Source organism: Nerophis ophidion, linkage group LG26 (assembly GCF_033978795.1).
Source record: "Nerophis ophidion isolate RoL-2023_Sa linkage group LG26, RoL_Noph_v1.0, whole genome shotgun sequence".
Lineage (NCBI taxonomy): Eukaryota > Metazoa > Chordata > Actinopteri > Syngnathiformes > Syngnathidae > Nerophis > Nerophis ophidion.
Genome location: NC_084636.1, coordinates 3,068,416 through 3,090,957, shown reverse-complemented (window position 1 = coordinate 3,090,957; position 22,542 = coordinate 3,068,416). Strand labels below are relative to the sequence as shown.

Here is a 22,542-nt window from a genome sequence, read left to right as displayed (position 1 = left end):
TCGTGTTTGGAAGGGCAGAGATGGGCATTGCTACCACCCGTCGGTTGGTGCTGAAGAGAGGTGCAGGGCGGACCTTCAGGTTGTATAGGTACAAACATATAATCTCACTAAAACACCAGTAACACAATAAGCAGATAAGGGATTTTCCAGAATTATCCTTGTAAATTTGTCTAATAACATCTGAATCGCTCCCTCTGTATAGTCTTTTTTTCTAGTCCTTCACTCTCACTTTCCTCATCCACAAATCTTTCATCCTCGCTAAAATTAATGGGGAAATCATCGCTTTCTCGGTCCGAATCGCTCTAGCTGCTGGTGGCCATGATTGTAAACAATGTTCAGATGTGAGGAGCTCCACAACCAGTGACGTCACGCGCACATCGTCTGCTACTTCCGGTACAGGCAAGGCTTTTTTTATTAGCGACCAAAAGTTGCGAACTTTATCGTGGATGTTCTCTACTAAATCCTTTCAGCAAAAATATGGCAATATGGCGAAATGATCAAGTATGACACATAGAATGGACCTGCTATCCCCCTTTAAATAAGAACATCTCATTTCAGTAGGCCTTTAAAACAATTAAAAAAAACAACACTTGTGTGTAATTGTGTGTTGGAGCCAGTTTAAACAAGTGTGTTTTAACTTGAGATTTAAAAGCCTCTAGCAACCTGGGTGAAGTCCGGTCTTGAGCTGCTTGTAAGGTCCGGCCTCTGCAGAAACGTCTTCCGCTTTCTCAGGAGCCTCAGCTGCAAGCTCCTCCGCGACTTTGCAGCTATTCAAAGTTCCCGTGCTGAGCGTGTGTGTTCCCTCAGGTGGAGGAGGCCGACCACATCTACCTGCTGATGAAGGAGGAGTACCGCATCTCCAGGAACGTGCGCCTGGCCTGGTTCCTGGGTAAACTCAACCAAGTCATCTGGCCCGCCTCCAAGCCTGAGCTGGTGAGTTTGCGTCCTTCTGTTTATGTTACGTGTTCAATTTAGGGATGCACCGAAATGAAAATTTGTGGCCGAAGCTGAATAAAATTTAAACGCTTGGCCGAATAATGAATGCAGTTTTTCACATTTTTTTAATATTGCATAAATAGCCTAGAATAAATATTTAGACATGTTTTTCAAATGAAGTATTTTTTTATTGAATATTGACATTTTTTTAATATTCCACTAGTCTTTGCTTTTCAAAAAAAAGCACAGCTTTTCATTTATATTAGGCCTTCAAATAAAACATGCATTCCAAAAAAAAGTTAAGTGCATTAAAGTGGATAAACCCACAACAAATGAATGATTGTCCTTTTGGCAAAAGTCTGCTTAGCCACAGTAGATATGCTAATAATGTAAACAGAAGGCTTAAGTAAATCTCAATTAAGTGTGTGCTTGTAACCTCATACACTTATACAGGTAGCCTACACAACAGGCTAATAATGTAAACAGAGGCCTCACTAAATCTCAATTAAGTGCGTGCTTGTAACCTCATACACTTATACAGGTACACAACATATCACCACGTCACTGCACGTTGGTTGATTGCGTCACCGCGTCAAAAAATTGCGTCACACGCCACTATTCGGCCTTGTTTTTAACTCATTCCACCGATGGCCGAATGTGGCTTTTTTTGCCATATTCGGCCGAATATATTCGGTTACCGATTAATCGGTGCATCCCTAGTTCAATTCATTCATTAAATGGTCCCTGTACTACACAAGCAGTGAAGTTGTCACCTTGTGTCAATGGTAAATAAAAAGAGAATACAATGATTTGCAAATCCTTTTCAACTTATATTCAATTGAAAAGACTGCAAAGACAACTTTATTTTGTGCAAGTATTAGCTCATTTGGAATGTGATGCCTGCAACATGTTCCAAAAAAGCTGGCACAAGTGGCAAAAAAAGAGTGACAAAGTTGAGGAATGCTCATCAAAGACTTATTTGGAACATCCCACAGGTGAACAGGCTAATTGGGAACAGGTGGGTGCCATGATTGGCTATAAAAGCAGCTTGTGTGAAATGCTCACTCATTCACAAACAAGGACGGGGCGAGGGTCACCACTTTGTCAACAAATGCCTGAGCAAATTGTTTAAGAACAACATTTCTCGAGCAGCTATTGCAAGGAATTTAGGGATTTCACCGTCTACGCTCCGTAATATCATCAAAAGGTTGGGAGAATCTGGAGAAATCACTGCACGTAAGCCATGATATTACGCACCTTTGATCCCTCAGGCCAGGGGTCGGGAACCTTTTTGCCTGAGAGAGCCAAGAAGCCAAATATTTTAAAATGTATTTCCGTAAGAGCCATTAATAATAATATTTTTTTTACACTGAACACAACTAATCATGTGCATTTTAAAGTAAAACCAACATTTGTAGGGTATCATCATCATCAGCCGTTGTCGGTCCACTGCTGGACGAAAGCCTCAGCATGTTTCTGCCATTTGGCGTACTTTTCATGCTGGTTATTAGCCTACACCTTCCACGCTGGCTTGGTGCGGGTTGGAAGGGGTTTCTAGGGTATAATAAGTCTGTTATTCTCTGTAAAAACACTGTTATTCTGAAGCTAACTGTGGAGGGTGGGGGTGGCCTGCGGGCCTGCAGCGAAGCGGGGTGTGCCAGGACCTGCCTCGAAATCAGCGACAGGTGCGTAGTGTTATCTAATCACCTGTCGCTATGTTATAAGCAGCAGCCATGAGGAGAGAGGGGGTTGGGGCTGGAGCCAGAGCGCGAGCGAGAACGAAAGAGAAAAAGACCATTGCTGGAAAGCAACTGGAGACTTATTGAAAAATAAAACAACATTGTAACCCCGAAACAGGCTCTCATGTCGGTGCTTGGGGGTCCGAAGAACCCCCAGGAGGGCAAGCCCCACACGAATCAATAATAAATAAATAACTTTTTTCCATTAACGCAACTTCTTGAACAGGTGCAGTAGGAAACGGATGGATGGATTAAAATGCACAAGAATGTTTTATATTTTGAACGTTACTTTTAACACTGTGATTACAAGCGGAATTATTCATTACCTAGCGTGTTAAGCAGTGTCAGCTCGGATTTATCTGAGAGCCAGATGCAGTCATCAAAAGAGCCACATCTGGCTATAGAGCCATAGGTTCCCTACCCCTGCCTCAGGCGGTACTGCATAAAAAAAGCCGCATCAGTCTGTAAAGGATATCGCCACGTGGGCTCAGGAACACTTCAGAAAACCACTATCAGTAACTACAGTTGGTCGCTACATCTGTAAGTGCAAGTTAAATCTCTACTATGCAAAACCAAAGCCATTTGTCAACAACACCCAGAAATGCCACCGGCTTCGCTGGGCCTGAACTCATCTAAAATGGACTAATGAAAAGTGGAAAAGTGTTCTGTGGTCTCAATCAAATTGATTTTGGAAACTGTGGACGTCTTGTCCTCCAGACCAAAGAGGAAAAGAACCATCTGGACTGTGTAAAAGGCAGCATGTGTGTTGGTATGGGTGTGTATTAGTGGCCAAGGCATGGGTAACTTACACATCTGTGAAGGTACCATTAATGCTGAAAGGTCCATGCAGCTTTTGGAGCAACATATGTTTCCATCCAAGCAACGTTATCATGGACGCCCCTGCTTATTTTAGCAAGACAATGTCAAGTTAAGTTAAAGTAAAGTACCAGTGATTGTCAAACACACTAAGTGGGGTGAAATTTGTCCTCTGCCTTTGACCCATCCCCTTGTTCACCACAATCCTTGCAATAGCTGCTTGAGAAATGTTGTTCCTAAACAATTTGCTCAGGCATTTGTTGACAAAGTGGTGACCCTCGCCCCGTTCTCGTTTGTGAATGAGCGAGCATTTAATGGAAGTTGTTTTTATAGCCAATCATGGCACCCACCTGTTCCCAATTAGCCTGCTCACCTGTGGGATGTTCCAAATAAGTCTTTGATGAGCATTCCTCAACTTTCTCACTCTTTTTTGCCACTTGTGCCAGCTTTTTTGGAACATGTTGCAGGCATCAAATTCCAAATGAGCTAAAATTTGTAAAAAAAACAAAACAAAAACAGTTTACTAGTTTGAACGTTAAGTATCTTGTCTTTGCAGTCTATTCAATTGAATATAAGTTGAAAATAATTTGTTGTATTCTCTTTTTATTTAACATTTACACAACCTGACAACTTCACTGCTCATGGCTTTTGTACAATATACACACTCCAAGTTTATTTATAATGTAGTAACAGACACCTTCACAACAATATGTAATATGTACAATTTACACACTGCAAGTATATATATATATGTATGTATGTATGTACAGTATGTACGTATGTATGTATGTATATATATATATATATATAATGTAGTAACAGACCCCTTCATAACAATATGTAATAGTGTTGGAATGGTCCCTAGTGTGTGAATGTTGTCTGTCTATCTGTGTTGGCCCTGCGATAAGGTGGCGACTTGTCCAGGGTGTACACCGCCTTCCGCCCGATTGTAGCTGAGATAGGCGCCAGCGCCCCCTGCGACCCCAAAAGGGAATAAGCGGTAAAAAATGGATGGATGGATGGATGGTGTTGACATAAAAAAAATATAACGGCTAATGCTAATCAGTAGAACGTCAATAGCAAAGCCAATGTATATTAGCATCAAGCTAGCGCATTTTTGTGAAAAGTGGAGTCTTACTTTACTGGCATTTGAGAGTTTTTGTGAGTTAAATTCTTTACCTAGAGTCAGTTTGACCAAGTAAGCTCTCAGTGCTGCTGGAGTGATCGCTGAAGTGCAACCCAGGTACCGTAACATGGCGCCATTAGATTTTACGTGAATCGGTGTTCGGTAGGATTTGGCCGGTTGTGGGACGGCATAGCTCGGTTGGTAGAGTGGCCTTGCCAGCAACTTGAGGGTTGCAGGTTCGATTCCCACTTGTGCCATCCTAGTCACTGCCGTTGTTTCCTTGGGCAAGACACTTTACCCACCTGCTCCCAGTGCCACCCACACTGGTTTAAATGTAACTTAGATATTGGGTTTCACTATGTTAAGCGCTTTGAGTCACTTGAGAAAAGCGCTATATAAATATAATTCACTTCACTTCCAAAAAAAAGTAGCAAGTTTGGTACCCATCCTCAGCCTCGACCGATGACAAAAAGTAGGCGGAGCCATGTGCTCTATTGCCATTAGAGAGAAGCAAAAACATGAAGCATTTGTTCCCGCCTTTGACTCACAGCTCAACTCTGACAACGAGTTAGACCTGCTGAGCATTTTACCCAAAGGATGGCAGCAAGACGTCCCCAGCGCCACGCGGCCCTCCATGCTGATGCCCTCCTCCCGGGCCACCTTCCTGGCCCGCAGGTACCGCTTCATCATCGAGCTGGACCTCAGCCCCTCCACAGGGATCGTGGTAAGTTCTGCCCAGGGACCTGAAAAAGGTGCAAAGCTTGACTCTGTGTGGATTCCCAGGACGACAGCACAGGGGAGATGATTTTCGACGAGGTTTTTCACGCCTTGTCGCGATGTCTGGCCGGCCTGGTGCAGCCCTTCGAGGTCCCTGGAACACATCAGCTCTTCAAGCCAAAGATTTTCATCACTATCTTGGTGTACTCCTCCATTTTTGGCCTCGCCTCCCATCAGGTCTTTGTATTTTTTTTTTAAACTTTTGTTGTTTTGTTTGGTCCTCAAAGTTGACCTGGTTGTGCACGTGCAGGTTTTGGTGCAGGGCTGTCAGCTGGACCGGACGGACCTCGGCGAGTTCCTGCACTACATCTACCAGCAGCTGAAAGCGGTGGAGAGCAACATTGCAGACGCCCTCAATCAGCAGCCTGAGGTGCCAGCTGTACGTAAACCGCATGCACACGAGCACAGTCTTATACCACACAAGGAAACACTCACAAGAATCACTGACATCATTGAAAACTAACCAAAATATACAAAAAAATACTAATTGGAAATCAGGCATTGCTTTTAAATTGTGGTTTAAAGGAACATTTTGAAATGTTTTTTTTAATCAGAGCTCATAATTAAAGGGGAACATTTTCACAATTTGAAAAGGGTTAAAAACAAGAAAAAACAGTTCCCAGTGGTTTGTTTTATTTTTCAAAGTTTTTTTCAAAATGTTACACCTCCCGGAATATCCCTAAAAAAAGCTTTAAAGTTCTTGATTTTCACTATTTGCGATGCGACTGTCCATTTCCCTGTGACGTCATACAGTGCTGCCAATACAAACAACATGGCGGTTACCACAGCAAGATATAGTGACATTAGCTCGGATTCAAACTCGGATTTCAGCGGCTTAAGCGATTCAACAGATTACGCATGTATTGAAACAGATGGTCGGAGTATGGAGGCAGATAGCGAAAACGAAATTGAAGAAGAAATTGAAGCTATTGAGCGAGTAGCTATTCGGTCATAGCATGGGTGTACCTAATGAAGTGGCCCATAGCATGGCTGCTTTATTAGCATCGCCGGTAAAATGTGCGGACCAAACGATCAGGACTTTCGCATCTTGTGACACTGGAGCAACTTAAATCCGTCGATTGGTAAGTGTTTGTTTCGCATTAAATGTGGGTATCTAGTTTCAAATGTACATACAGCTAGCGTAAATAGCACGTTAGCATCGATTAGCTGGCAGTCATGCCGTGACCAAATATGTCTGATTAGCACATAAGTCAACAACATCAACAAAACTCACCTTTGTGATTTCGTTGACTTAATGGTTGCAAATGCATCTGCAGGTTATCCATACATCTCTGTGCCATGTCTGTCTTAGCATCGCCGGTCAAATGTGAAGACACTCTGGTACATTCAATGGGGGTCTGGCGGCAGATTTCTTGCCAGTGGTGCAACTTGAATCCCTCCCTGTTAGTGTTGTTACACCCTCCGACAACACACCCACCAGGCATGATGTCTCCAAGGTTCCAAAAAATAGTCGAAAAAACGGAAAATAACAGAGCTGAGACCCGGTGTTTGTAATGTGAAAATGAAAATGGCGGCTGTAGTACCTCGGTGACGTCACGTTCTGACGTCATCGCTAAAAGAGCGATAAACAGAAAGGTGTGTTATCTACTAATAAAAGTTTTAATCAATCAATCAGAAGTGTAAAGGAAAAAAGCTACTTTTTATTTCAACCGTACTTCCCATCAAAAGCCTAAAGACTGATCGCACAGTTCCTGTCTTCACAATAAAAGTGCCGCTCCATCGCGCCTGCGCTAACTAAATAAGAGTCTTCGAAAGCCAGCGCAAACAAGCTAGCAAGCTACGGAGTTTGCCGCCAATGTATTTCTTGTAAAGTGTATAAAAACCAATGTGGAAGCTGGACAAATAAGATGCCAAAAACCAACAACTTTCATGTGGTATTAGAAAGAAAAGAGGAACTTTTCTGTCTAATACGGCAAAACGTGGACGTTATCAGTAATATACTGTCTGATTCCAATCAATGCAAGTCATCAGAATCAGGTAATACACCAACTTATATTCTTGTCTTCATTAAAGATAGGAATCTATATGTTAAACATGCATGTATATTCATTAAAACACCTTTAACATGTCAACAAAAACGGCAAAATAAATAAATATAAATTATATACTGTATATATGTATATATATGATATGTGTGTGTATATGTATTCATGAGGTAGATCACCTCGACTTGGTCATTTAAGTAATTGATTCATGTTGAAAAACTTATTGGGGTGTTAACATTTAGTGGTCAATTATACGGAATATGTACTGTACTGTGTTATCTACTAATACAAGTTTCAATCAATCAATGAATGCCTACTGAGCCTATGGTGCTGTTAAGTTATTGTGGCTCAATTTGCCTTAATTTTTTTTTATTTTAATGTATTACTATTTAATATATATTATTGTTTTAGTTGCTTAAGAGATATTCCTGGCTCTGAATTTGCTTGTTGCTATTTTTATGTTTTTGTGCATTATTTGTTGCCGTAATCATTAAAGGAACAGGTTACTCATCAGTTACTCAGCACTTGAGTAGTTTTTTCCACAACATACTATTTATTTTACTCAAGTAAATATTTGGGTGACTACTCCTTACTTTTACTTGAGTAATAAATCTCTCAAGTAACAGTACTCTTACTTGAGTACAATTTCTCTGCTTTTAGAGCGGCGAGTCGAGCCAAAGCGGAGGTCTTCAGAGCAACAACCTGGATGAGCAGCCTCAAAGGCGGCAGGGCGTCTCCATGGTGTCAGCGGACATGGGACTGGTCAGCATGGTGCGCCAAGGCATCCTAGCCCTGCAGCTGCTGCCCCCCAACTCCAGTGCAGGTACGTTTGCTTTGGACGCAACTTGAAAGGGGGACTGTTCTGGACTCATGATATAAACCAGTAAAGTAGTGTCAGCACTAGGGTTGTCTCAATACCAATATTTTGGTACCGGTATCAAAATGTATTTTGATTCTTTTCTACATAAAGGGGACCACAAAAAAATGCCATTCTTGTTTTTATTTGAACAAAAAAATCTTAGGGTAGGTGAAACATGTATATTATAGCAATTTAGTCCTTAAATGAACCGTCTTTTCTGATTCTTTAACCGCAGGGCGATGGCTCTCTTCCACACTTGAAGTCTAACCGCTCTTCTGAGAAACATTTCTTTACTACTTGTTCCAGGTGTCTTCCTGAACCCGGTATTATAAGTTGCCTACCAGATCGACTGCGACTGTTGTTTTAGCCTGAGATCCTTCACCCAGGTTAGGTCTTAGGTCTGATTCAATACTTAGGTCAGGGGCCGTATTTATCAAGTGTCTTAGAGTGCCGTTTTACATTTAAGTCCTGAGAATTTGCAAAATGTAGTCCTCTCTAACTTAAGAATAAAAGCCATTTATCAACTTTCTTAAGTCTAAGAATCACTCCTACTCTCCACGATATTTAAGAGACCTTCAGAGGTGTCCTAAGTGGTTAGGAGTTGCCAGCGGGGGTTGGCACTGAGGCCAGAGAGACGTGCGCCAAGGTTCAGGGAGCGGAAGGATGTCCTGGCTTTGTTTGGTGACGAGCAGCTGATCAAACGGTATCGTTTCGATAGAGCGGGTATTATTTTTGTCACAGATTTAATAAGGGGCGTCATCTCATCAGATTGTAGCTGAGATAGGCGCCAGCGCCCCCCGCGACCCCGAAAGGGAATAAGCGGTAGAAAATGGATGGATGGATGGATCTCATCAGCATCACGCAGCAGAGCTTTCACAGCACAACTAAAGCTCATCACAATGCTTCCATATCTCACCACAAATTTAATTAGTTGCCTAAATAATGAATTGGAAAGAAAAGGAAACATTTATTTTTGATTGATTGCCAATATTGTTTGTTTGTGTTGTATTATTTTATAGTTTATTGTCAAAATATACACTCCCATTGTCCACTTAAATATTTCTAAGATATTTCTTTATTCTGGGCTTCACGGTGGCAGAGGGGTTAGTGCGTCTGCCTCATAATACGAAGCTCCTGCAGTCCTGGGTTCAAATCCAGGCGCGGGATCTTTCTGTGTGGAGTTTGCATGTTCTCCCCGTGACTGCGTGGGTTCCCTCCGGGTACTCCGGCCCTCTCCCACCTCCAAAGACATGCACCTGGGGATAGGTTGATTGGCAACACTAAATTGGCCCTAATGTGTGAATGTGAGTGGGAATGTTGTCTGTCTATCTGTGTTGGCCCTGTGATGAGGTGGCGACTTGTCCAGGGTGTACCCCGCCTTCCGCCCGATTGTAGCTGAGATAGGCGCCAGCGACCCCAAAAGGGAATAAGCTGTAGAAAATCGATGGATGGATGGATGGATTTTTTTATTCTTAGACAAGGGATTCCCTTCCGTGATTGGTCATTTCTATGGACACAGAAATGACGTCACCTAAAATTCCGTTTACGGCACATAGTAATGTCGTCATTCAGCTCTGAGTGTGACACTTAAAGAGGAACATTATCAGCAGACCTATGTAAGCGTCAATATATACCTTGATGGTGCAGAAAAAAGACCATATATTTTTTGAACCGATTTCTGAACTCTAAATGGGTGAATTTTGGCGAATTAAACGCCTTTCTGTTTATCGCTCTTTTTGCGATGACGTCAGAACGTGACGTCTCCGAGGTAACACAGGCGCTATTTTCATTTTCAACACATTACAAACACCGGGTCTCAGCTCTGTTATTTTCCGTTTTTTCGACTATTTTTTGGAACCTTGGAGACGTCATGCCTCGTGGGTGTGTTGTCGGAGGGTGTAACAACACTAACAGGGAGGGATTCAAGTTGCACCACTGGCCCGAAGATGCCAAAGTGTCTGCCGCCAGACCCCCATTGAATGTGCCAAAGTGGCTCACATTTTACCGGCGATGACAGACATGGCACAGAGATGTATGGATAACCTGCAGATGCATTTGCAACGATAAAGTCAACAAAATCACAAAGGTGGGTTTTGTTGATGTTGACTTATGTGCTAATCAGATATTATTTGGTCGCGGCGTGACTTCCAGTTAATCGATGCTAACATGCTATGCTAATCGACGCTAACATGCTATTTACCGGCAGTGCTAAAGCAGACATGGCACAGAGATGTATCGATAACCTGCAGATGCATTTGTGACGATAAAGTCACAGAAATCACAAAGGTGAGTTTTGTTGATGTTGACTGCCAGCTAATCGATGCTACTTACCGGCGGTGCTAAAGCAGACATGGCACAGAGATGTATGGATAACCTCCAGATGCATTTGCAACTATATTACGTTTCCTTCCACCCTCATTTAATGCGAAACAAACACTTACCAATCGACGGATTTAAGTTGCTCCTGTTTCACAAGATGCGAAAGTCCTGATCGTTTTACCGGCGATGCTAACGCAGCTATTCGGCCATGCTATGGCTGTGAATAGCGTCAATAGCTATTCGCTCAATAGCTTCAGTTTCTTCTTCAATACTTTCATACTCCAACCATCCGTTTCAATACATGCGTAATCTGTTGAATCGCTTAATCCGCTGGAATCCGAGTCTGAATCCGAGCTAATGTCGCTATATCTTGCTGTGGTATTCGCCATTGTTTGTTTACATTGCCAGCACTGTGTGACGTCACAGGGAAATGGATGGTCGCATCGCAAATAGCGAAAATCAAGCACTTTAAAGCTTTTTGTAGGGATATTCGGAGACCGGTAAAATTTTGAAAAAAACTTCAAAAAAATACAACATGCCACTGGGAACTGATTTTTATTGTTTTCAACCCTTTTGAAATTGTGATAATGTTCCCCCTTAAGATTGAGTCATACACTTCGCTGAAAGTGTGAGTAAGACGCTTGATAACTCACTTTTAAGTGCAGCTTTCAGCGAAGAATTTCTTTACTCATTAGTCAACTCTTAGCAGACTTCTTAGGAGTAACTCTAAGAAGCTTGATAAATACGGCCCCAGGTCTTGAAGGTCTCAGGCGCTTGAGATGCTTCATTTTGTAACAGATTTAGGTCTCAGAAAACCTTGGGAGACATTCCATCGCCATAGCTACTTTTATGACAGTGTCAACAAACTTTGTCTTCAATTTGATTAGGGTGTTGGTCTCGTTTATAGTCCACCTTTTGGACTTATTCTCAGTCATTATCATAGCTTGTCCCCTCACTTTCAAATTAAGATACATACTTAAATATCTGCTTAACTTATGATTTCAAAGCGAGTAATCCAACAAACTGTTCATGTAACATTTTTACAGTAATTTCCACTTTCAATACAGTGTAACAATACACTATAAAACTCAACAACTGTAGTTTTAACAGTATAAAAAACTTGCATGGATTTTTACCTTAAAAAAACAGTGGTACCGTTTTTCCATTATAATCCAATCGAATCCACTTTATTTATATGGCACATTTAAACAACAATAACATTTCCGAAGTGCTGCACAGCCATGTTAAAAACAATATTAAAAAAACTATATTATGCTCCACCAATGACTGAATAAAAACAAAAAATAAATAAATATAAAACCCATATAAAAAAAACAATATAAAAACAAATATGGCGCAGTGGGGAGAATGGCCGTGCGCAACCCGAGGGGCACGGGTTCAAATCCCACCTAGAACCAACCTCGTCACGTCCGTTGTGTCCTGAGCAAGACACTTCACCCTTGCTCCTGATGGGTGCTGGTTGGCGCCTTGCATGGCAGCTCCCTCCATCAGTGTGTGAATGTGTGTGTGAATGGGTAAATGTGGAAGTAGTGTCAAAGCGCTTTGAGTACCTTGAAGGTAGACAAGCGCTATACAAGTACAACCCATTTATCATTTATTTAAAGGGTAAAATCAATTAAAACAGTAAAATAGAAATCAAAGTGTATAAAAAACACAGAGGACAACAGAGGACAGAGGACCACACAACTCACGTAGTGTTAAAAGCCAAAGAATAAAAGTGGGTTTTAAGATGAGACTTAAAACACTCCACTGTGGAAGAAGTTTGGACATGGAGGGGCAGAGTGTTCCAGAGCTTAGGGCCGACCACAGAGAAGGCCCTGTCTCCCCTGGTCTTAAGTCTGGTCTTGGGCACCACGAGCTGGAACTGGCTCTCGGACCTCAGAGCGCGCGCAGGAATGTAAATTTGGATGAGGTCCGAGATATATTGAGGTGCCAGTCCATGTAAAGATTTAAAAACAAACAGCAATGTTTTAAAATCAATTGTAAAATGAACAGGGAGCCAGTGCAAACTCTGAAGAATTGGGGTTATATGCTGGCGTTTCCTGGCCCTGTTAAAAGTCCTGCTGCCGGGTTCTGGACTAACTGCAACCGGGAGAGAGCTTTTTGGCTAATGCCAGCATAAAGTGCATTGCAGTAGTCCAGGCCACTTGAAATAAAAGCATGCACCACTTCTTCAAAAAGGTTAAAAGATAAAAACGGTTTAACCTTTACTAAAAGACGAAGGTGATAAAAACACGATTTTAAAACGCCATTGACTTGTTTGTCTAGTTTAAAATGGCTGTCTATAGTGACGCCAAGGCTGGTGACTTTGGGACACACATAATTTTGCAATGGTCCCAAGTCAGTGAGGGCCGGACCAAAAACTAAAATTTCCGTTTTTCCCTCATTCATTATTAAAAAATTCTGGGCTAACCAAGCCTTGACGTCGCATAGACAGTTAAGAAGGGGTGTCAGGGGGCCGTGGCCTTTTGAAATCGCCATATAAATTTGGCACTCAATTTAATTCCATGTATTTTTTTATTTTATATTCTGTAATAAAAAAATAAAGAAAATGCCAATATTACGGTAAAATTGTGCTGACTGAGCTGCCAGTTTTATACAGTAGAATCTAAAGATATGGTTTCGTGCAGCATACGTAAAAAAGAACAGACAATTTTACACATTTTATTTATATATATATATATATATATATATATATATATATATATATAGTGGGCTTCACGGTGGCAGAGGGGTTAGTGCGTCTGCCTCACAATACGAAGGTCCTGCAGTCCTGGGTTCAAATCCAGGCTCGGGATCTTTCTGTGTGGAGTTTGCATGTTCTCTCCGTGACTGCGTGGGTTCCCTCCGGGTACTCCGGCTTCCTCCCACTTCCAAAGACATGCACCTGGGGATAGGTTGATTGGCAACACTAAATTGGCCCTAGTGTGTGAATGTGAGTGTGAATGTTGTCTGTCTATCTGTGTTGGCCCTGCGATGAGGTGGCGACTTGTCCAGGGTGTACCCCGCCTTCCGCCCGATTGTAGCTGAGATAGGCGCCAGCGCCCCCTGCGACCCCGAAAGGAGAATAAGCGGTAGAAAATGGATGGATGGATGGATATATATATATATATATATATATATATATATATATATATATATATATATATATATATATATATATATATATATATATACATATACACTAGAGATGCGCGGTTTGTGGTCTCATCCGCCGAGTCTGCGGATAAACCGCGGGTCGGGCGGGTGACATGACGAAAAAATTGATTTGGGCGGGTGGCGGTTGAACCATTGGGAAATATATATACACATAGTTAAATGTTATGTTGAAGAGGTTCATTCAGCCTACTGACTTGTATTTATAAGTGGTTGATTTCTATAGGCTAGTAAGGTAAAGTGTTGTACCTGACAACACTTGATGGTACAATCCATATGACACGTCACGCTAACGTCACGTGACACCTCTGATGAAGGCTGACAACACTTGATGGTACAATCCATATAACACGTCACAGACGACGTCACGCTAACATCACGTGACACCTCTGATGAAGGCTGCAGAATTAAGGTAGCCCAAACTTGTCAGGTACAACACTTTACCTTACTAGCCTATAGAAATCAACCATTTATAAATAGTTCAATGTTGTTACCCACATATGAAAAACAATCAATCAATGGTTACTTATTTAGCCCTAAATCACTAATGTCTCAAAGGGCTGCACAAACCACTACGACATCCTCGGTAGAACAAGCAGCACTCTTTGAAACAGGATGTGTGCATACTTTTATTTTGAAGTGTCTCGTTTGGTCTGTCGAGGGATGTAAGGAAGTTACTTCCGGGTATGGCCTACGAGGTATTTGTTTGTCATTTGTTGGTATTTTACTTGGTAAAATGTTTGATCCACATTCTGTACATGTTTTTATTTTTACGTTTGTAACGTGCTTTATTTATTACAGTTTTCACGGTGGATTTGAAGGGAAAGGAAGCCTTCAAATAAATCAGTTCAAGAAAGCCATTGTGTCTGTGCTATTTGGGGGGAGTTACACTTTCTAACCTCACTGATGCCTTGCATCCTCTATATTAGATATATAACAACGGGCGGGTGGGTGTGGCTTTGATAAAATGTTGGTTCGGGTGGATGACGACTTTTGTGATGCGGTTGCGGATGAAATAATTGCCGATCCGTGCCTCTCTAATATACTCACATTTATTCTAGTCATACCAAAGTTTTTATAGTGTATTATTACCAAAGACTATACAAATGGGAGCCATTACCTCCCTGCTTGGCACTCAGCATCAAGGGTTGGAATTGGGGGTTAAATCACTAAAAATGATTCCCGGGCGCGGCCACCGCTGCTGCTCACTGCTCCCCTCACCTCCCAGGGGGTGATCAAAAGTGATGGGTCAAATGCAGGGAATAATTTCGCCACACCTGATTGTCTTACCTGTGTGAGACAATCATTGGTACTTTAACTTTAACTTGAATGGCTTACTTTGTGTCCCAGGCATCATCATCATCACCGACGGCGTGATGAGCGTCCCCGATGTTGTCGTGTGCGAAACGCTTCTGAACCAGCTGCGGAGTGGAACCATCGCCTGCTCCTTTGTGCAGGTTCTCACACACACCTCTTTTCACACCAGGGGTGGCCACACTTTGTCAGCAGGCCTTCCAATGTGCCAAGTGGCGGGGATTTACCTCAGTTATATATACCAGGGGTCGGCAACTCGTGGCTCTAGAACCGAATGCTTCTCTTTAGCGCCACCCTAGTGGCTCTCTGGAGCTTTTTCAAAAATATATGAAAAATGGAAATGATGGGGGGGAAAAAACATTTTTTGTTTTTAATATGATTTCTGTAGGACAAACATGACAGAGACCTCCCTAATTGTTATAAAGCACACTGTTTATATTAAACATGATTCACTGATTTCAGTATTTGGCGAGCGCCGTTTTGTCCTACTAATTTTGGCGGTCTTTGAACTCAGCGTAGTTTGTTTACATGTATAACTTTCTCTGACTTTCTAGGACGTGCTTTATGCCACTTCTTTTTCTGTCTCATTTTGTCCACCAAACTTTTAACGCTATATAATACAATATAAAACAAATATGATTAAAGACTATTTTAAAGGGTAAAATCAATTAAAACAATAAAATAGAAATCAAAGTGTATAAAAAACACAGAGGACAACAGAGAACAGAGGACCACACAACTCACGTAGTGTTAAAAGCCAAAGAATAAAAGTGGGTTTCAAGATGAGACTTAAAACACTCCACTGTGGAAGCAGTTTGAACATGGAGCGGCAGAATGTTCCAGAGCTTAGGGCCGACCACAGAGAAGGCCCTGTCTCCCTTGGTCTTAATCTGGTCTTGGGCACCACGAGCTGGAACTGGCTCTCGGACCTCAGAGCGCGCGCAGGAATGTAAATTTGGATGAGGTCCGAGATATACTGAGGTGCCAGTCCATGTAAAGATATAAAAACAAACAGCAATGTTTTAAAATCAATTCTAAAATGAACAGGGAGCCAATGCAAACTCTGAAGAATTGGGGTTATATGCTGGCGTTTCCTGGCCCCTGTTAAAAGTCCTGCTGCCGCCTTCTGGACTAACTGCAACCGGGAGAGAGCTTTTTGACTAATGCCAGCATAAAGTGCATTGCAGCGCCGTTTTGTCCTAGTAATTTTGGCGTTCTTTGAACTCACCATAGTTTGTTTACATGTATAACTTTCTCCGACTTTCTAGGACGTGCTTTATGCCACTTCTTTTTCTGTCTCATTTTGTCCACCAAACTTTTAACGCTGTGCATGAGACTTAAAACACTCCACTGTGGAAACACTTTGAACATGGAGGGGCAGAGTGTTCCAGAGCTTAGGGCCGACCACAGAGAAGGCCCTGTCTCCCTTGGCCCTAAGCTCTGGAACACTCTGCCCCTCCATGTTCAAAGTGTTTCCACAGTGGAGTGTTTTAAGTCTCATGCACAGCGTTAAAAGTTTGGTGGACAAAATGAGACAGAAAAAGAAGTGGCATAAAGCACGTCCTAGAAAGTCGGAGAAAGTTATACATGTAAACAAACTATGGTGAGTTCAAAGACCGCCAAAATTACTAGGACAAAACGGCGCCGCAATGCACTTTATGCTGTCATTAGCCAAAAAGCTCTCTCCCAGTTGCAGCTAGTCCAGAATGCGGTTAGTCCAGAATGCACAAAGGTGAGTTTTGTTGATGTTATTGACTTGAGTGTAGTGCTAATCAGACATATTTGGTCACTGCATGACTGCAAGCTAATCGATGCTAACATGCTATTTAGGCTAGCTGTATGTACATATTGCATTATTATGCCTCATTTGTAGCTATTTTTTAGCTCATTTAGTTTCCTTTAAGCCCTCTTAATTCAATTTATATGTCATGACACACTATCTGTATGTAATATGGCTTTTAATTTTTTGCGCCTCCAGACAGATTTGTTTTTGTTTTATTGGTCCAATATGGCTCTTTCAACATTTTGGGTTGCCGACCCCTGATATATATCATTTATATTCATCTATTCATAAAAGAGAGGTTAGCAAGTGAAATATGTTTAATGATAATACAAGCATGTTTCTCTCATGAAGACAAGAATATAAGTAGGTATGATTGTGATGACTTGCATTGATTGGAATCAGACAGTAGTGATGTTAACCTCCACATTTTCAAATGAAGGAAGAAAAAAAGTCCTCCTTTCCTGTCCAACACCACATGAAAGTTTGTCCAGCTTCAATACTCCTTTTTATACACTTTACAAGAAATACATAGGCGTGCGCTGGCTTTCTGAGACTTATTTTGTTAGCGCAGGCAGGATGAAGCAGCGCTTTTATTGTGAAGACAGCAACTGTGCAGTCGGTTTTTAGAGTTTTGACGGCGCGAGAGTCTGTTGAAAGAAAAAGTGTTTCAGGCCTTCCTGTCGGTCATTTTTTTCAGGTCAGTCAAGATTTATAGCGCTCTCAAACGCCAGTGAAAAGAAGTCCGATACGATACTGATATTAGAGCCTTGAGTATTGGTCGGTACTGATATTAATCTGATACGATATCAGCCGGAATCATAGCTGAGGACTAGATATGTCCGATAATATCGGACTGCTGATATTATCGGCCAAAAAATGCTTTAAAATGTGATATCGGAAATTAGCGGTTTCAAAAAGTAAAATGTATGACTTTTTAAAACGCCGCTACACGGACGTAGGGAGAAACCTTAAAGGCACTGCCTTTGCGTGCCGGCCCAATCACATAATATCTACGGCTTTTCACACACACACACACACACACACACACACACACACACACACACACACGAGTGAATGTAAGGCATACTTGGTCAACAGCCATACAGGTCACACTAAGGGTGGCCGTATGAACAACTTTAACACTGTTACAAATATGCACCACACTGTGAACCCACACCAAACAAGAATGACAAACACATTTTGGGAGAACATCCGTACCGTAACACAACGTCAACACAACAGAACAAATACCCAGAACCCCTTGCAGCACTAACTCTTCCGGGACGCTCACTTGTGTGTGTAAAAGCTGCATATATTACGAGACTGGGCCGGCACGCTGTTTGTATGGAGGAAAAGTGGACGTGACGGCAGGTTATAGAGGATGCTAAAGGCAGTGCCTTGAAGGCAGTGGTCCCCAACCACCGGGCCCGATTGGTACCGGGCCGCAGAAGAATTTTCATTCATTTTTATTTGACAAAAAAAAAATATATATATATATGTATTTTTTATTTTTTTTTATTAAATCAACATAAAAAACACAATATACACTTACAGTTAGTGCACCAACCACAAAAACCTCCCTTTTTCACGACAAGGAAGAAAAAAACACCCCTTCTTAACTGTCTATGTGACGTCAAGGCTTGGTTAGCCCAGAATTTTTTGATAATGAATGAGGGAAAAACGGAAATTTTTGTTTTTGGTCCGGCCCTCACTGACTTGGGACTATTGCAAAATGATGTGTGTCCCAAAGTCACCAGCCTTGGCGTCACTATAGACAGCCATTTTAAACTAGACAAACAAGTCAATGGCGTTTTAAAATCGTGTTTTTATCACCTTTGTCTTTTAGTAAAGGTTAAACTGTTTTTATCTTTTAACCTTTTTCAACAAGTGGTGCATGCTTTTATTTCAAGTGGCCTGGACTACTGCAATGCACTTTATGCTGGCATTAGTCAAAAAGCTCTCTCCCGGTTGCAGTAGTCCAGAACACGGCAGCAGGACTTTTAACAGGGGCTAGGAAACGCCAGCATATAACCCCAATTCTTCAGAGTTTGCACTGGCTCCCTGTTCATTTTAGAATTGATTTTAAAACATTGCTGTTTGTTTTTAAATCTTTACATGGACTGGCACCTCAATATATCTCGGACCTCATCCAAATATACATTCCTGCTGTGGTGCCCAAGACCAGACTTAAGACCAGGGGAGACAGGGCCTTCTCTGTGGTCGGCCCTAAGCTCTGGAACACTCTGCCCCTCCATGTTCAAACTGCTTCCACAGTGGAGTGTTTTAAGTCTCATCTTAAAACCCACTTTTATTCTTTGGCTTTTAACACTACGTGAGTTGTGTGGTCCTCTGTCCTCTGTGTTTTTTATACACTTTGATTTTTATTTTATTGTTTTAATTGATTTTACCCTTTAAAATAGTCTTTAATCATATTTGTTTTATATTGTTTTTATTGGTTTTATTTTTATTTATTTTTTGTTTTATTCAGTCATTTGTTGATCGTAATATTGGTTTTAACATGGCTGTGCAGCACTTTGGAAACGTTATTGTTGTTTAAATGTGCTATATAAATAAAGTGGATTGGATTGATTGGATTGAAAAAAAAAAGAAATAAGGGCATTGAAATTTGGGTGTCTCCCGGGAAAATCGGGAGGTTGAAACCGATACAGATAGTTTCCGATATTAACATCTGTAATAAATAAGTCTTTTTTTTTCAATGCCTGGCTGGTGATGGACTGACACACCCTCCACGGCCCTGACAAAAGACGCCGTCTTTCTTCTCTCCAGGTGGGCGGGGCCTACTCCTACGACTGCAGCTTTGGCTACATCCCCAACGTGGAGCTCATGAAGTTCATCTCGATGGCCACCTTTGGCTCCTACCTCCCCAGCTGTCCTCAACCGGGCCGGGACTGCCAGGAGATGAACGCCTACCACAAGGCCTTCCTGACCTACTCCTTCCTCAAGACCCCCGAGTCCATGAACTCCGAGTCCTTCTGCGGTGAGACCATAACACGGCCGAGGAGTCGACAGTACCTAAAAAAGGAGACGTTTTTGTAGTTTCCCAGCACAAGCTGTTCAACGAGCACCTGGTGTCCGCCAGCGGAAACCCGGCGCTGGTCATGAGGAGGAAGAAGCACACGGAGAAGGAAGTCCACGCTCATTTGATCAGCGTGGTGTCGGTGCGGCTGAGGGAGGGCTACACCATCCGGGAGATAAGTCTCACGAAAGGTCAGAGCGGGGGAAAAAAAAAAGAGGTCCGAGTCTTTACGTGTTGGCTTTATTTCAGGCGGCACCCAGCTGGAGGTGAAGCTGGTGCTGCTGTGGAAACACAACATGCACATCGAGTACTTGGCGGCCTCCTCCTGGCCGCTGGACCCCGGCAAGCGCAGCACCCGCGTGGAGGTCACCATGGAGGGCAGCTACGACATCCTGCACGACATCAGCTGCACGCAGAGGAAGCCCATCACCAGTCCCTACCGCACCTCCGTCATCCGCCGCTTCTGGAACACGCTGCAGAGGTACGGCGGCGTCCAACACCGGAGACGAAGCCGCGGGATAACCTTGTCCTTGTTCCCCTCAGCATCAACCAAACGGATCAGATGTTGGTGCACCTGCAGTCCTTCAACTCCATACCTGAGAACTACACGATTCCGGAGAGCACCAAAAACGGAGTTCCACTCTTCTACATCCCTCCTGGCTCCACGACTCCGGTAACGTAGACGCTGCATGTTGGTCAGTCGTCACCTTGAACTCTCATTAGATGCCGAGATCGATGATTTCAGGCGTGATTGTGATTGACAGGTGATCAGCGTCTCCCGGAGGGTTGCAATGTGTTTGTGCTGGCCTGCGGTTGTGTCGCTAATGTGGAGGTGCTCCGCATACCATATTTTTTGGATTATAAGTCGCTCCGGAGTATAGGTCGCACCGGCCATAAATGCATAATAAAGAAGGGAAGAAACAGATAAATCGCTCCGGAGTATAGGTCGCACCGGTCATAATTGCATAATAAAGAAGGGAAAAAACATATATAAATCGCTGCGGAGTATAGGTCGCACCGGCCATAATTGCATAATAAAGAAGGGAAAAACATATATAAATCGCTCCGGAGTATAGGTCGCACCGGCCATAAATGCATAATAAAGAAGGGAAGGAACAGATAAATCGCTCCAGAGTATAGGTCGCACCGGTCATAATTGCATAATAAAGAAGGGAAAAAACATATATAAATCGCTGCGGAGTATAGGTCGCACCGGTCATAATTGCATAATAAAGAAGGGGAAAAACATGAATAAGACGCTCCGGAGTATACGTCCCACCAGCCAAAAATGCATAATAAAGTAGGAAAAACATATACCGTATTTTTCGGATTATAAATCGCTCCGGAGTATACGTCGCTCCGGTCATAAATGGATAATAAAGAAGGGAAAAACATATATAAGTCGCTCCGGAGTATAAGTCGCACCGATCATAAATGCATAATAAAGAAGGGGAAAAACATATATAAGTCCCTCTGGAGCAGGGGTCGGGAACCTATTTGACTGAAAGAGCCAAGAAGCCAAATATTTTAGAATGTATTTTCTTAAGAGCCACATAATATTTTTTTAACACTGAACACAACTAAACGCGTGCATTTTTAAGTAAGACCAACATTTCTAGAGTATAATAGGTCTCTTATTATTTGTAATAACATTGTTATTCTGAAGCTAAATGTGGAGGGGGCGTGGCCTGCGGGCCTGCAGCAAAGCGGGGTGTTGCCAGGATCGGCCTTGAAATCAGTGACAGGTGTGTAGATGGCCCGCCTGGGCCTTGTTATCTAATCATCTGTCGCTGTGTTATAAGCAGCAGCCAGGAGGAGAGACGGGGTTGGGGCTGGGGCTGGGGGTGGAGCCAGAGCGCGAGCGAGAACGAAAGTGAAAAAGACAATTGCTGAAAAGCAACTGAGAGACTAATTAAAAACATAAAATAATATTGTAACCCTGAAACAGGCTCTCATGTCGGTGCTTGGTGGTCTGAAGAACCCCCAGGAGGGCAAGCCCCACACTAACCAATAATAAATAAATAACTTCTTACCTTTAACGCAACTTCTTGAACAGGTGCGGTAGGAAACGGATGGATGGATCAAAAATGCATGAGCATGTTTTATATTTTGAACGTTATTTTTAAGTGGAATTATTCATTACTTATCGTGTTAAGCAATATCAGCTCAGATTTATTCGAGAGCCAAATGCAGTCATCAAAGGAGCCACATCTGGCTCGCGAGCCATAGGTTCCCTACCCCTGCTCTGGAGTATACATCGCACCGGCCAAAAATGCAGAATAAAGAAGGGAAAGACCTAATATAAGTCGCACCGGTCATAAATGGATAATAAAGAAGGGAAAAACATATATAAGTCGCTCCGGAGTATAAGTCGCACCGGCCATAAATGCATAATAAGGAAGGGAATAAACATACATACAGTGGGGCAAAGAAGTATTTAGTCAGCCAGCGATTGTGCAAGTTCTCCCACTTAAAATGATGACAGAGGTCTGTAATTTTCATCATAGGTACACTTCAACTGTGAGAGACAGAATGTGAAAAAAAAATCCAGGAATTCACATTGTAGGAATTTTAAAGAATTTATTTGTAAATGATGGTGGAAAATAAGTATTTGGTCAACCATTCAAAGCTCTCACTGATGGAAGGAGGTTTT

The 22,542-nt window shown here is 42.3% G+C and overlaps 1 protein-coding gene across 1 annotated transcript in view; it reads left to right on the top strand.

The window, feature by feature from the left end:
- szt2 (SZT2 subunit of KICSTOR complex) overlaps positions 1-22,542 on the top strand; it is a 222,500-nt gene that overhangs the window by 2,404 nt on the left and 197,554 nt on the right. The window contains exons 2-11 of the mRNA XM_061887771.1: positions 808-933; positions 5,168-5,341; positions 5,401-5,571; positions 5,645-5,773; positions 8,061-8,223; positions 15,106-15,212; positions 19,640-19,850; positions 19,910-20,080; positions 20,139-20,370; positions 20,433-20,562. Coding sequence (XP_061743755.1) covers positions 808-933; positions 5,168-5,341; positions 5,401-5,571; positions 5,645-5,773; positions 8,061-8,223; positions 15,106-15,212; positions 19,640-19,850; positions 19,910-20,080; positions 20,139-20,370; positions 20,433-20,562 — 1,614 coding nt within the window. The remainder of the gene's footprint in view (positions 1-807; positions 934-5,167; positions 5,342-5,400; positions 5,572-5,644; positions 5,774-8,060; positions 8,224-15,105; positions 15,213-19,639; positions 19,851-19,909; positions 20,081-20,138; positions 20,371-20,432; positions 20,563-22,542) is intronic.